Source organism: Lepisma saccharinum, chromosome 9 (assembly GCF_977018435.1).
Source record: "Lepisma saccharinum chromosome 9, izLepSacc3.1, whole genome shotgun sequence".
NCBI classification, from domain to species: domain Eukaryota; kingdom Metazoa; phylum Arthropoda; class Insecta; order Zygentoma; family Lepismatidae; genus Lepisma; species Lepisma saccharinum.
In genome coordinates this window covers 70,787,988-70,801,390 of record NC_139237.1, presented here as the reverse complement: position 1 = coordinate 70,801,390, position 13,403 = coordinate 70,787,988, and the positions used below count along the sequence as shown (strand labels likewise).

Sequence of the window (13,403 nt, the reverse complement as noted above, 5' to 3'; positions counted from 1 at the left end):
TTCCATGTAGACAAACTCTAAAGCATTAACTTTAACTTTCCCGATTTGTAAAACGTGTCAATGATGTCGACATTCAGGGGTTAAGACGAACATGGTGAGCCCGGCACTAAAGAGTGCTGGAATCTGCGGAACAGCTGGCTGTTGTCTGCTTCACACCTCTCTCATCTCAAATTGCAGCAACTACCGAGTAATTTACACTACATTTATTGTGATTTTCCATACAAACAAATTCAATAAACTGATGTTTTTTCTCTCGATAAAACTTATGTAATGAAAACAATGAAACTCTCTTCAGAGACCTGCAAATAGCAAAAAAGTTAAGTCCTAAATACTATTTTTAATAGGATATATTATTTTTAAAAAAACCGGCACATTTTCTTGCTGTTGTAATGACCTATTATTGCAAAGCTTAATTAATTTTGAGCTTGGTCAGTTCTTTTACTCTCCTGTGAACAATAATTTTTGTAATGATGCGATCAATACTGGATCCTTTCTTATGTTATAAATTGTGTATGTCTATGTATTCCTGTACGTTTGGGTTCTTGGCCATTGGGGGAGCGGTAAGTTTCCAGTAACGGTTTAGGTCATTAGCAGGGCCTATAAATAGGAAGGGCAGGGGAGCAGTCGGCCTCAGATGTTTGGCGGAGTACAGCAATGTAAGAGGTATCTTTTCTCTGAGGGGAGCGGCTGGGCGAGCTTTCTTTCCTTATTATGTGAACCGACGGCGGGGATGTTCAACTTTCTTTCTTTTAATACACACACTTGCTCATTTCACATTATTCCAATAGTTTATTTCATGTGGGAAACCAGGTACACAACACACATACCTTCAGCCACCTTTTTTGGTACTGAGGGTTATATTTTTTTTTTTACTCGTGGAGCCAGTGGCTACGCGAGTCTACACACTCTCTTTGGGAAGGGGGGACAGGGTACACCGGAATGAAATTTTGCGAATAACGGCCAAGAATTAACTTCTGTAAATATAATATGAATAATATATCTAAAAGGAAATGAGCGTTAAGCTATAATTTGAAGAAGTACGTGCCTATTGCCTAAACTAGCATCCACAGAACTTCAGGTACTGCAAGTTTTGAACCTAGGGACAAGGATTCAAAAATGTATGGTTGTGTATATTGTGTATGTTGCTGAGAATCGGCTTAAAAGCACCAAATATACCTCTACAAACGAGGTTGGTATCACTTTTCTGTTAGTTTTGGAACATTTTCCATTTGTGTGGGAAAAAAAGAGTGGTTATAGTGAGTGTTCTCCTTTGTTTGGTGTGTTGTGAATTTACCAAAACAAACATGGCAATTTCAATGTTATACGGGCAGCTGTAAGTAATAGCAAGTATTTTATTGATGAAAAGATTCTCTCGGGATATCGACAAGGTGAGTGACGTTAGCTCTCTAAACCTTGGTATTTTTTCCACAACTCACCTGGTCGATAGCCCGAGAGAATCTTTTCATCATGAGTCACCAGGAAAGCTTCAAGTCTTTACTTCAAGTATTTTACTACATCAATAATGTGACCAACAATTTTGAACTAAGAAGCATGGCCGTTGAGAGAGGACTGTGGGATATAGTATTATTATTATTATTAAAAATGTTACTAGAAAATCTAGGGCAATGGACTGTATATTTTATTTACTCTCCCCCCACCCCTTTTCTGGAGTACTGCATTGTTTGCCTTCTTAAGACCACGCATCGCCACTGCTATTTACTGATAACATAGAATGTTCTTTTTCATCTTTTGAGTAATGGAACAGTTGTTTCCATTATGCTTTTGTGTATACAGTGCAACTGTCCCCGGTGTGGAGCAGTTTGTCGCAATATTTTAAATTAAAAATAACTTTTCAAATGTTACTTAACAAAATTAGTCTATTAACCAAATTTTACAGTCACTATAGTAACGAATAATAAACAAAATAACATCAAAATTAAACAGAGTAGCACAACAGAATTTTCTTCATTCTTTTCAGATTATGCTCACAAGTAAATAACAAAATATAATTGTAAAATGTCTTTGAATTAAAGAACTGTTGCAATAGCCTCCTCCTCCGGTTGAAAACGTTGACATCATACTTTGATGTAGAAATACGTATATTTTTCAAACTTAACATCTTCAATGTATCATCTTCACTTCTTCTTCTACTACTTCTTTGGCAGCAATCTCATTCTTTTCACATCTTCTTTACTGCCATCTTCAGTAGATTTCTTCTTTACTGCAATCTCATTACCATTACTATTTCATAACCATCTTATGTCCATTTAAAAAGGTTTTATTCTTCACGAGTGCACTTCTTCCGTTTGAAACTATATGTGCAAATGAAGCCCTTCAATAAAAATACGAACCACATTACATTCAACTTACATTATATATATATTCCTTCTTATCATTCTTCTAGAGAGACACTTTGTATAATTATCCCTTTGTTATTCGTGTCAACACTCTTCCTCAATACATTGACATACACCATACTGATGAGAATAGAAGCCAAACATAAGTTCTTACATAAAAGATAATATGATGATCAACAGAACAGAGATAATAAATTCATGCTGGTTTACACATGATAATAAAATACATAATGCAAACAACGGAACTCGTTTTTGCACAAAATTACAACAAATTCAACCCTTATGTACAATTAAAACATAAATCAGTATTTCTTAACAACTCCTTTCTTTTCTCCTCCGAACAATTAAAAGGTTTAATGTTTTCTAGGTTTTGTCTACCTTTTGTTCCCTTTCCATCTAGAGAAACTACAGTCGCACAATTGTTTCTTACTTCTATTACCAAGAATGGGCCAATAAACAAATCATACAATTTGTAGATAGTTTTGTTTAAAGCAGAGCTCTTAGCATGATTTTTAATCATGATTAAATCTCCTTTGACAATATTTTTAGTACCAGAGCTTGTTTGAACACCTTTAGAATTTCTTCGATGTTTAAGTTTTTCTTTTAGCTCCAAGTATTTTGCCTTCCAGGATAATTCTTCAATATTCTCAGGCCAATCGACAATATTAGTTATATTATCTTTAACTTGATCGTGTAAAAATAGTTCCGCAGGTGTAAAACCAATAGATTCAGAATATGAATTGTTCAACAATTTGACAACGTTTGTCAAACATTTAGCCCAAGATTTATGATTATCCTTGCAAAATAACCTCAGTAAACGCACAATCTCTTTATTGTAGCGTTCGATTGGATTAGCGTGTGGTGAATATGGCGAAGTAAAAATATGCTTGATGTTCTTGGAGGTAATAAAACTTCGCCACTCCTTAGATTTAAATTGTGAACCATTATCACTTAATATAATTAGACATGCAGGATAATGATGAAAATACGATTGGTTTAGTTTATTGATAATTTCCATAGATGAAGCTTTACGCAAAGGATAAACCATAATAAACTTACTTGCAAGGTCCACTATACTTAGTATATATTGATAACCTTGAGAAGCTGGTAACGGACCAATCAAATCTAATGAAAGGAATTGATGTATTTTAGGAGTTAATATGTGAAGATCTTCTCGTGTGATACGTTGCACTCTCTGCTTTGACTTGGCACATTCAAGACAATTTCTCAGATATAATTTAATGCTGGCTTTCATGTTTGGCCAAAAGAAAAATTTTGAACACTTTCTGAAGGTTTTTGAATAACCAAAATGTCCACATAAATCATGATGATCATACAGTACCTTTTCCACAGCTTTTTTAGGTACTGTATTCTCCAGTGTTCAGACGCAATAGATTTATAGAATAAGATATCTTCATGCATTCTAAAATGTCCTCTGATTTCGAACTTAGAATCTCCTTTGTTTATCGCAATTCTTAACTTTTGACACTGCTCATCGTTCTGTTGAGATTGTACCCAATATTGTGGAGTATCTTGGGATAGGAGATCGATATTTGTATTATTAACGTAGAGTTTCGATGTGAATAAATCTCCCTGTGACCTTGCAGGATATCTGCTTAAGGCATCAGCCACAATATTGGTAGAACCTTGAATATGTTCAACAGTAAAATCAAAACTTTGAAGTTTTAATGCCCAGCGGTTTAGTCTTGGGTTTAAACTTCTAGCCGACTGCAGCCATGAAAGTGACTGATGGTCACAATGAATAACAAATGTTCTTCCACTAAGATAAACACTAAACTTTTCTACTGAAAAGAGGATAGCAAGACATTCAATCTCATGAGTTGAATAAGTTAATTCTGTACCACGCAATACTCTACTAACATATTGTATTACTAACGTTTCATCTTCATCTGATAACTGCCATAAAACTCCTCCAATTCCAACTTTGCTTCCATCAGTGTTAAGATGGAAAATTTTACTAAAATCCGGTTGAGCTAATACATCAGGAGATGTAACTAGCTGTTTCAAATCATTAAAAGCTTGGTGATGATTCTCCTTCCAGTCCCACTTGTTATTTGATTTTAGTAAATCATACAAAGGAGCAGCTATCATTGCAAATTTGTGAACAAATTTTCTCCTCCAATTTACTATTCCTAAAAATTTCCTTAGAGCCTTCTTGTTTTGAGGAACTGGAAAATCCATGATTGCTTGGTTCCTTTCAGGATCAATATGAATGGTTTCTCCAGAAATCACATGGCCTAGGAAATGTATTTCAGTTTGGAAGAACTTGCATTTCGACAATTTAATAGACATATTAGCTGTCTTCAGAGTTGATAAAACATAACGTAAATGTTCTAAGTGGTTTTGAATTGATGGAGAGAAAATTAAAATATCATCAATATAAACAATCAGGAAAGAATTTGTATGATTGCCAAATATTTTATGCATTCTATCAACGAACACACTCACGGCACTTTTGATTCCAAAAGGCAAAAAATGGAACTCCATCAAAATACCTCTATAAGAAAATGCCGTAAACTTAAACGACCTTGGTGTCAAAGGAATCTGAAAATAACCGCAACTAAGGTCAATAGATGTGAAGTATTTTGCTCCCTTCAATCTTTGTAGTAATTCCGAGATAGGCTCTACCTGTGTCATCGGAGAAATTACGTGTTGGTTTAATTTACGGAAGTCGACCACTGGTCTCCATAAACCTCCCGCCTTTGGGACTATGTGGAGTGGATTCCTATAGGGAGATGTGCTTTCTTGTATAACGCCCCACTGTTGCCATTTTTGTAACTCTCTTTCCATATCATCCCGTCTAGCATAAGGAACAGGGTAAGTGGGTGCTATTATTGGCACATCAGTATCCAATTGTATATCGTAAGCTTCCACATTTGCTTTTTTAGGTCTGTCAGAAAATAAAACTTGGTATTCGAGAAGAAGATGAAATAACTGATCCAAACAATCAGATGGAAGAGTATTGTTCATGTACGCTGCACGCCGAATATCTTCCTCCGAAGCGATGTCAGATGTTCCTTCAATTTGTGAAGTGGTTGAAATTGGTAATTTGCAAGAACGTACTATTCCCTTCATTGACGGAAGACTTTCTTCAGAGTGCACTAAAAACGGAGTAATTATTTCTTGACCTAATGAATTCGAAAGCATGACGGTTGCGTTGCTGTAATTTATAATCGCCTTATATTGCCACAAAAACGGCGAACCCAGAATTAAATCAGCGTGTAACTGTTTAACAATATACAGTCCCATGTGGAAAAACTCATTTGCTATTTGAACTGTTACATATTTGAAACCCATTACCTTTATACGTTGATCTCCTGCAAAGCAAGCCAATTGTATTCCTTCTAATTGTTCCAATTTTGCTCCTGGTATAATTGAACTTAGAATTGTCCAGATTTTATAATCTAATAAATTACACTGACTTCCAGTATCAATTAAACAATTTAAAGACAGATCCGCAATTTTACCTTGTATTTCTGGATTCTCAATTTTCGGTATTGGAGTACCGTTTTCTGACATAATCCACTCTGGTTCAGAATCGTACCATTCTAATAAAAATGCTACAGATAAAACTTTATCTCTGGTAACGCCTAAAGATTTAATTTTATTATAATCCTTCAGACATTCCTTAACATGTACTAAATAAGGGTTATTAACTCTACCATCCAGCTCCTTTGCATTTATTTGTGGCAAGGTAAATCGGAGCATATCACCCTGCCTTAGTTGTTTAAGTAGTTAGAAGAATGTGCACTTGTGTTAGTAGTAGCAGTCGGAGTTAGGTGTTCCATATTTGCAGAATTACGCTGCAAGTTGGTGCTGCCTACTGTAACACTATTTTCCTGTAAACTATGAGATGCATTACCATACTCTATTGGTTGTTCATTGTAATTTCCAGTTCTACTATATCTTCTGTTATCAGATGTTGGGGTATTGCCAAGTCTGAAATTCGAATTATTTACGTTATTATTAATTCTTTCAGACCTCACAAACTGCCTTCTTGAGGGATTGCGTTCAAATCTTCTGGGAGATGGGCGATGATTTACATTGATTCCTGCATTTTCGGTCTGTGTTGTAGAATCATAAGAATTCCGCTCCACATTTACTTGCCTGACGAAGTATTTTGGTCTGTCGAAACTTCTCTTCTTATTAGCCTTGTCATCAGAATCTGTATTATCACCGGGCAAAGATAAACTTTTATTCTTTTCGCTCGAATACAAATCAATAGTCCTTAATTTCTGCGTCAGTTGCTTAAGATCTGTAATGTTATGGCAGCCCACATTCTTTGAAATTGACTCAGGTAGCTGTTTCAAAATCATCCGTATTACTTCAACTTTGTTTGGAGTTTCCACAAGGTTACAATAAGCAGAATACGTTTTTAAAGCGTATGCTTCCAATGACAAACCTGAAGCTGGGTTGTATTTTCTTGATCGTAACAATGTCAACTGACTTTCTAATAACTCATTAGATGCAAACTGATCAAGAAATTTATGTACAAAGTCCTCATAAGAAATGAAACTCTTCTTTTCACTGTTGAACCAGTAAGCGCCTACGTTATAAAAACACTTACGAATTATACATAATTTATACTTGGGAGGAACACCAATTATGTTTAACATTGTAGTTAGTTGTTCGATAAATTCTCTAGCAGACTGTTTTGAAACATCTCCTCCAAAACGTGGCAATTGACTAAGTTCACTAACTCGTGAAAATCTATTAGAGCATGTATCAGACTGATTATAAGAATTCCATGTAGAATCATTATTCAGCCACATCGGGTTATAAGTACAGTTTGTTCTAGTACAAGGACTATGATTTACATTTAAGTCATCAGGAAACTGATCATGGATTAAGGAATGACATGTACTTTGACGTTGGCAATCACATACTGAAGTTTCAAGACCTGTGAAATTGTCTTTACTATCACAAGCAACATAAGTTCTAGAAGGTATGGAATTTCCGTTAGATGTAGAACAAATTTGCTTTGATGTGTCTGTAGCACATAAAGAACTAGGTGCATTATTTTCAGTATCACAAGTATGTACGTGCTTATTATCATACAGTAAAGAGTTGTTCAACGAAGAAAGACATGAATGGTTATTGCGTGAACACGTACAATGGATTTTGTCAACAGTAGGATTGCTATTACTAAATTCAGTATTATCTAAAACACAATGCCGCAATGCATATGTATTCTTGCCTTGTGAAGTGGAAGCTTTAGCAAATTTATTTCTACTTTTATTGTGAGCAGATTTGCCCTTGCACAATTTGGTTACATTTTCCTTTACAGAATTCACTTCAGCATCAGATGTATCATAGCCAGAAGAACCTGTATGAAATGTTTCGCATTTATTGTGTTCACTAAAAACAACATGCTTTATTTTAGAATTTAATCTTGTATCAGTTTGGCATGCTATGTGCCTATGTTCATTAATAAGTGCATCATCATTACTTAGTTCTTTATCTGGTCGTAGAACGTCTCTAACCATGCTAGTACAAATAACATCGCTTTGCTCTAAGTTAATGCATTTCTCATTTAAATCCTTAAGCATAGAATCAAATTCTTGCAACTTTACCTGAGTAGTATTCATATTTGTTTGTAGTGTACTTATAGAAGTTTCATGTTGGCACAACTGGTTTGATAAGTGTTGTTTTAACTCATCATCATGATGGTCTAGTTTTGATTCAAGATCACTGACTTTCGAATTTAATAAAGTTACTTCATCATTTATACGTTCATTTAGTAACCTATTAGCTGATTGACAAGAATCAGAAACCTCCTGCAACTTATTTTCTACATGTTGGAGTCCTTCGTTCAGTTTTTCAGTACTTTGCTGCAACCTAACCAATTTTGTGCCCCAAACTTCACAGTTTGTTTGTAAACTTTCGCGCAGCGTTTCAGCGTTCTGATCAAGTCTATCATGTAACCTATTCTCCAAAGCTTCAGTATTCTGGAGCAACTTCTCTTGCAACCTATTCTCCAGAGCTTCAGTATTCTGAAGTAACCTATTTTCCAGAGCTTCAGTGTTCTGAAGTAACCTATTCTCCAGAGCTTCAGTGTTCTGAAGTAACCTATTCTCCAGCGTTTCGGTATTCTGGAGCAACTTGTCTTGCAACCTATTCTCCAGAGCTTCAGTGTTCTGAAGTAACCTATTCTCCAGCGTTTCGGTATTCTGGAGCAACTTGTCTTGCAACCTATTCTCATGTTGGGCCAAACTCAAGTGAAAAGCAGATAAAATTTGGTCAATATTGGGATTTACTGTATCCAAGTATGATTTTAGAGTGAATGGATTGAATTCTGGTTTGCATGCCTTACAGTAATAGTCTTCTTTCATAGAGCTGAATATTACCCAGTGAATAACTGTAAGACCCCTACAATTTACGTGTTCCCATTTCTTGCATGACGTGCATTCAATCATGCGAGTGTCAGAAAATCTGTCCTTACAACAGAGTAAATCCTCCATTTGCTTACCAGAATTGTCCTCTTCGTTGCTTACTTCAGCAACATCACTGAGATCCGGTTGAAGGCACACACTACTTCGAAGCACGTAAGGAACTTCTCTTTTCTTCATTGTAGCATTATCAGTTCAGTTCTTATCAACTTACAATTTTCGAATCCTGGCTGGGTCGCCAATTTATTGCAACTGTCCCCGGTGTGGAGCAGTTTGTCGCAATATTTTAAATTAAAAATAACTTTTCAAATGTTACTTAACAAAATTAGTCTATTAACCAAATTTTACAGTCACTATAGTAACGAATAATAAACAAAATAACATCAAAATTAAACAGAGTAGCACAACAGAATTTTCTTCATTCTTTTCAGATTATGCTCACAAGTAAATAACAAAATATAATTGTAAAATGTCTTTGAATTAAAGAACTGTTGCAACAGGGTGAATGATTTTTCAATACTTTTCTAGGTTTCCTTCAAGGTACACAAAATGCTAATTAGTATATTTTAACGTGTGTGCCCATCATGGTAATTATGTAAAATGTTGAATATACAAGGTCGCCAAAAAAGGTAACCAAACCATTTTAGTTACCTTTTTTTGGGGAGCACCCTGTATCTCATTTTAAAAATAAAGTTTTCTCAATGAGTAGGTCAACTCTAGTTTCTTTTAATACTTCTCCTTGAAAGGAACTGACATGGTAGAAAGGCTAAAAAATTAGTATCGCACCATTTTGACACCATCATGTTGTCTACAATTTTGTGAAAACAAATTTCCCTGACCTTTCCAGACCAAGAAACAACATTTTCAAGAACAAGTCATTAGGGCAATTCATGTATTTAAACATGTGTGTAAGAAGGGCACTACATTGTGACTAAATACACCAAACAAACTTAACCATTTTTTTAAAGAATATTCATTCACATGTTAAAAGTAAATAATAAGGGCAACTGAATAGAAACTGACTGTTAGGTAGGGATAAATCAGTGATGACCCCTTACATATTATTGGCACTTTTTGACTAATGGTAAAAAAAATACTTTTTTTTATATAAAAACAACAATTATAGCATAAATAATACATAATCATAGTAAAATTTAGTTGTGTTAAATCTGTCAACCAAACACAACAAAAAATTGCAACGAGTGGTAAATGCCAATACCATTCACTGTACATCTCTACTTGAAAGTAGTTTATATCATAACCCCCCAAACTTCTGGGGTACCGTATTTAATATGCAATTTCTACTATAACTGCCAGTAATACTCTAGATGAAACTGAAGTATATTTAGTCACAAATTTAAAATTTCTTGCTTGTCATTTATTTCTGTTTATAAACCTACTTTGAGTGCACTACTACAGAAACGTTGATTTTTTTCCAGAAAAAGCAAATTCACTGACTTTTCCAGGAATTCCAGATTGGTAGACACTGACTATGGTGTGATCAGCATTCGTGAAAAAGCAGATACAATACCATTGACAGGAAATATCTGGTCCTATATGCGTTACACATTAGTAACACTGAAAGTCTGTATTCTCTCTACTTTCGGTATATTCAGTATATCAATATTTTTCAGTATGCAACAAATACTGAAACTTGATATCTAAAACTCAACACTGGGTAGGCCTAAAAGTACATGGCACAATAACTTCATAATTTATGGTGAAGACGGTTAAGTGTTCACACGCTTAACTACGACAAGAAAAACAAGGTGAATTAAATACATAGCATTTGGCTTGTATGTGCTATTTTCTCCAGATTGCACCTTGGCACCTTCTGTGTCACTAGACTAGGGCAGCAGATTATGTTGCGGTATCACTGGTTGACATAATTCCAACACACACGAAACATAATAGAAAAACCTGCCAAAGCCACAGTAGGCTTAATAGCTATGTTGGTAGACCAATGGCACAGTACCCTACAGATCCAGGTTCAAGTCCTGCATATTTCACAAAATTCCTACGATAGTAAATTTCCTATGTTCACCGAAACATATGAACATTTTAGTACATTTACTCACAATTCTGTCAAATCATTTGTAAACCAAAAATTCTAGCCACATTTTTAGGGCCGCTGTGGCATACAGATAATATCAACTTGTACAGTGTGTACCCAGAATAATGACAATACTTTCCTGACCCCATGTATCAAAAAAGCCCGATCTCACAAACAGCTCTGTTTGAGCTTTTTCAATAAATGTCCCATGATCATAAAATTGCACTGATTATATGGCATGGCATCAAAGGTGGGTCCTTTGATGGTGATTCCTGCAAATCTCATGACAGAGAATGTTCACTCTTCTTAATTAACCAAATAATCTTTTTTTTACATGTTCGTATAATGACAACCAACATTTTTTTAACGATGTGTGCCTGTTAGGAGCCTAGTGGTGTAGGAACACATTCCAAAATTTCCTGTTGACACATATTCGAGATCTTATCCAACACAATTAAACTTACCTGTTGCTTGAGTGGAACATTCCATAATGGCATAACTATCTTCCTGGCATTTTCACTAAATGTTAAATCTGAATCCAAGGAAGTCTTCTTCCTTTGCTGAAAGAAACAAAGCAATATAAATGTTAATGGACAATAAGAATTGTTTCCTAACAGGCAGCAATTATTGTTATCAAAACAAGGTAACACTTTACTATACTGGAGACTGATTTCTTCAAATTTACAGGAGAAAGTACTTATGCAAATCATTTTCTGTAGCGTTGTTGATGTTCGGGAATGTAGTTTTGATCCATTTTAATGCAAATGCATGTGGTATTCTTCGAAAATATATTTCCGAGACGCTATTGCTGCTGCCGCCATTTGCTTTCTGCACGAGAGCACAATAAACTCTCGTATTGTCCGTATATGCTAAATTGAACGAAAGGAGTGCTAATGGAACCTAACCTAACAGGCCTAACCTACCCTAGTACGCATACCTCGTCCCGTGATGGTTCGCGGGGCTTTCATGAATTTTTGGGCTAACGTCAATGGTTTTTGGGGCTACCCGTGGATGGTTTGTTGGAAATAAGGAACAGTAGTAAGTACTCGTTAATGTAAGAAATAGACATTATTTTCGATAGAAATTCATTATTTCATCTAAAGAAATGTTCCGCAATACAGAATAGTACGTTAGCAATGTAAAAAATTGCGAAATAAATCATTGATAGGTGTCTCCGGTATAGTAAAGTAGTACCCAGAACAATAATTACCACTGTTTGAAGTTCCAAAAAGTACCATTTATCAGCGAAAAGAAAATGTAAAAGGTACCTTACACAAATATCCCCACTTCCCACCGACAATGTGTTCCACAGACTACTGCCGACATGAGGCACATAGGGGATCTCGAGCTTGAGACAAGCACCAAATGAATATGTTGAAAGCATGTAGAGAAATTATGGTAATGCTAATACCCTAAACCTGGCTTGCCTAACCTAACCATGAAAGCATTTAGAGATGTTATCTGAATACTGGGAGCCCTAATCTAACTACAAAACCATTTACACCACACATATGTAACCTAGATAGCAGCAGTCCATAACCAAGCCGATAGTAAACAAATGGGTGGTTGCAAGAGAAGAATCCTGTAGTAGTATGATGAAAGTGAAAAACATTCGGTAAGAATTTACAATATAGAGAAAGTCTCCAATTTCGTTAATTTTCGGTATACTAACTAATTTTTACCTCCTAATCACGAATCTGTTGTAAAAAACCAGGGGTCACATCTGGAAATTGTACATTTTGATGAAAAATTGTTTGTTAGCGCCAAAAACCATCCATGGGTAGCCCCACAAACCATTGACGTTAGCCCCAAAAACCATCCATGGGTAGCCCCACAAACCATCCACAGGTAGCCCCACAAACCATTGACGTTAGCCCCACGAACAATTCACACGAGGTTAGGTTAGGTTCCATTAGCCCTCATTTCACCCCCTAAATTCATCGAAAAAATAGGGATCGTTCTAGAATTGAACATCATAAATCATTTTCTTGTAAAACAACGGCGTGGTTGAACACAATGACAGGAGATTACATTTTTGTTCGTTTACGCATATACACCTATATATAAAAAAAATTCCAATTGGCTTTTTTTCAAATTTTCAGACGTGACCTACGGTTCTTTTCAACAGATTCGTGATTAGGAGGTCAAAATTAGTTAGTATACCGAAAATTAACGGTAACAGTAGTATAAGCCGGAGACACATTAAACTCGTTTATTTCCAAATAAAAATCATTGCTACTTACCTCATATGCATACCGGAACATTTTTCAAGCTGGGGATCACTTTTTTTTCATGAAAAAAGCATTATTTTTAACATTATAATCATTTATTGCCCGTTGCTAATTCGGTGGGCAAATCTTGACTCATGTTGTCTGTCGTCAGCTGATGTGCAGTGTTTCCAAACTTATGAACCGAAAAATGCCGCACAAACTATTCACAAAAGGCTTTTAAGCGAAAATTGAGGCTAGACTCTACTTTACATCCTTATCTGCATGGTCATTGCTTCTTTGCGTTCGCGGTGCGCGATCGTGGTGCAGCACCCGCCATCTCTTCGGGTAAGTACATTTTTCTTTTTACACTTTC

General features: G+C 35.5%; 1 protein-coding gene across 1 annotated transcript in view; it reads right to left on the bottom strand.

The window, feature by feature from the left end:
- The window catches only part of LOC145992125 (tRNA (uracil-5-)-methyltransferase homolog B-like), a 49,437-nt gene that overhangs the window by 34,386 nt on the left and 1,648 nt on the right, over positions 1–13,403 (bottom strand). The window contains exon 3 of the mRNA XM_083128376.1: positions 11,285–11,380. Coding sequence (XP_082984502.1) covers positions 11,285–11,380 — 96 coding nt within the window. The remainder of the gene's footprint in view (positions 1–11,284; positions 11,381–13,403) is intronic.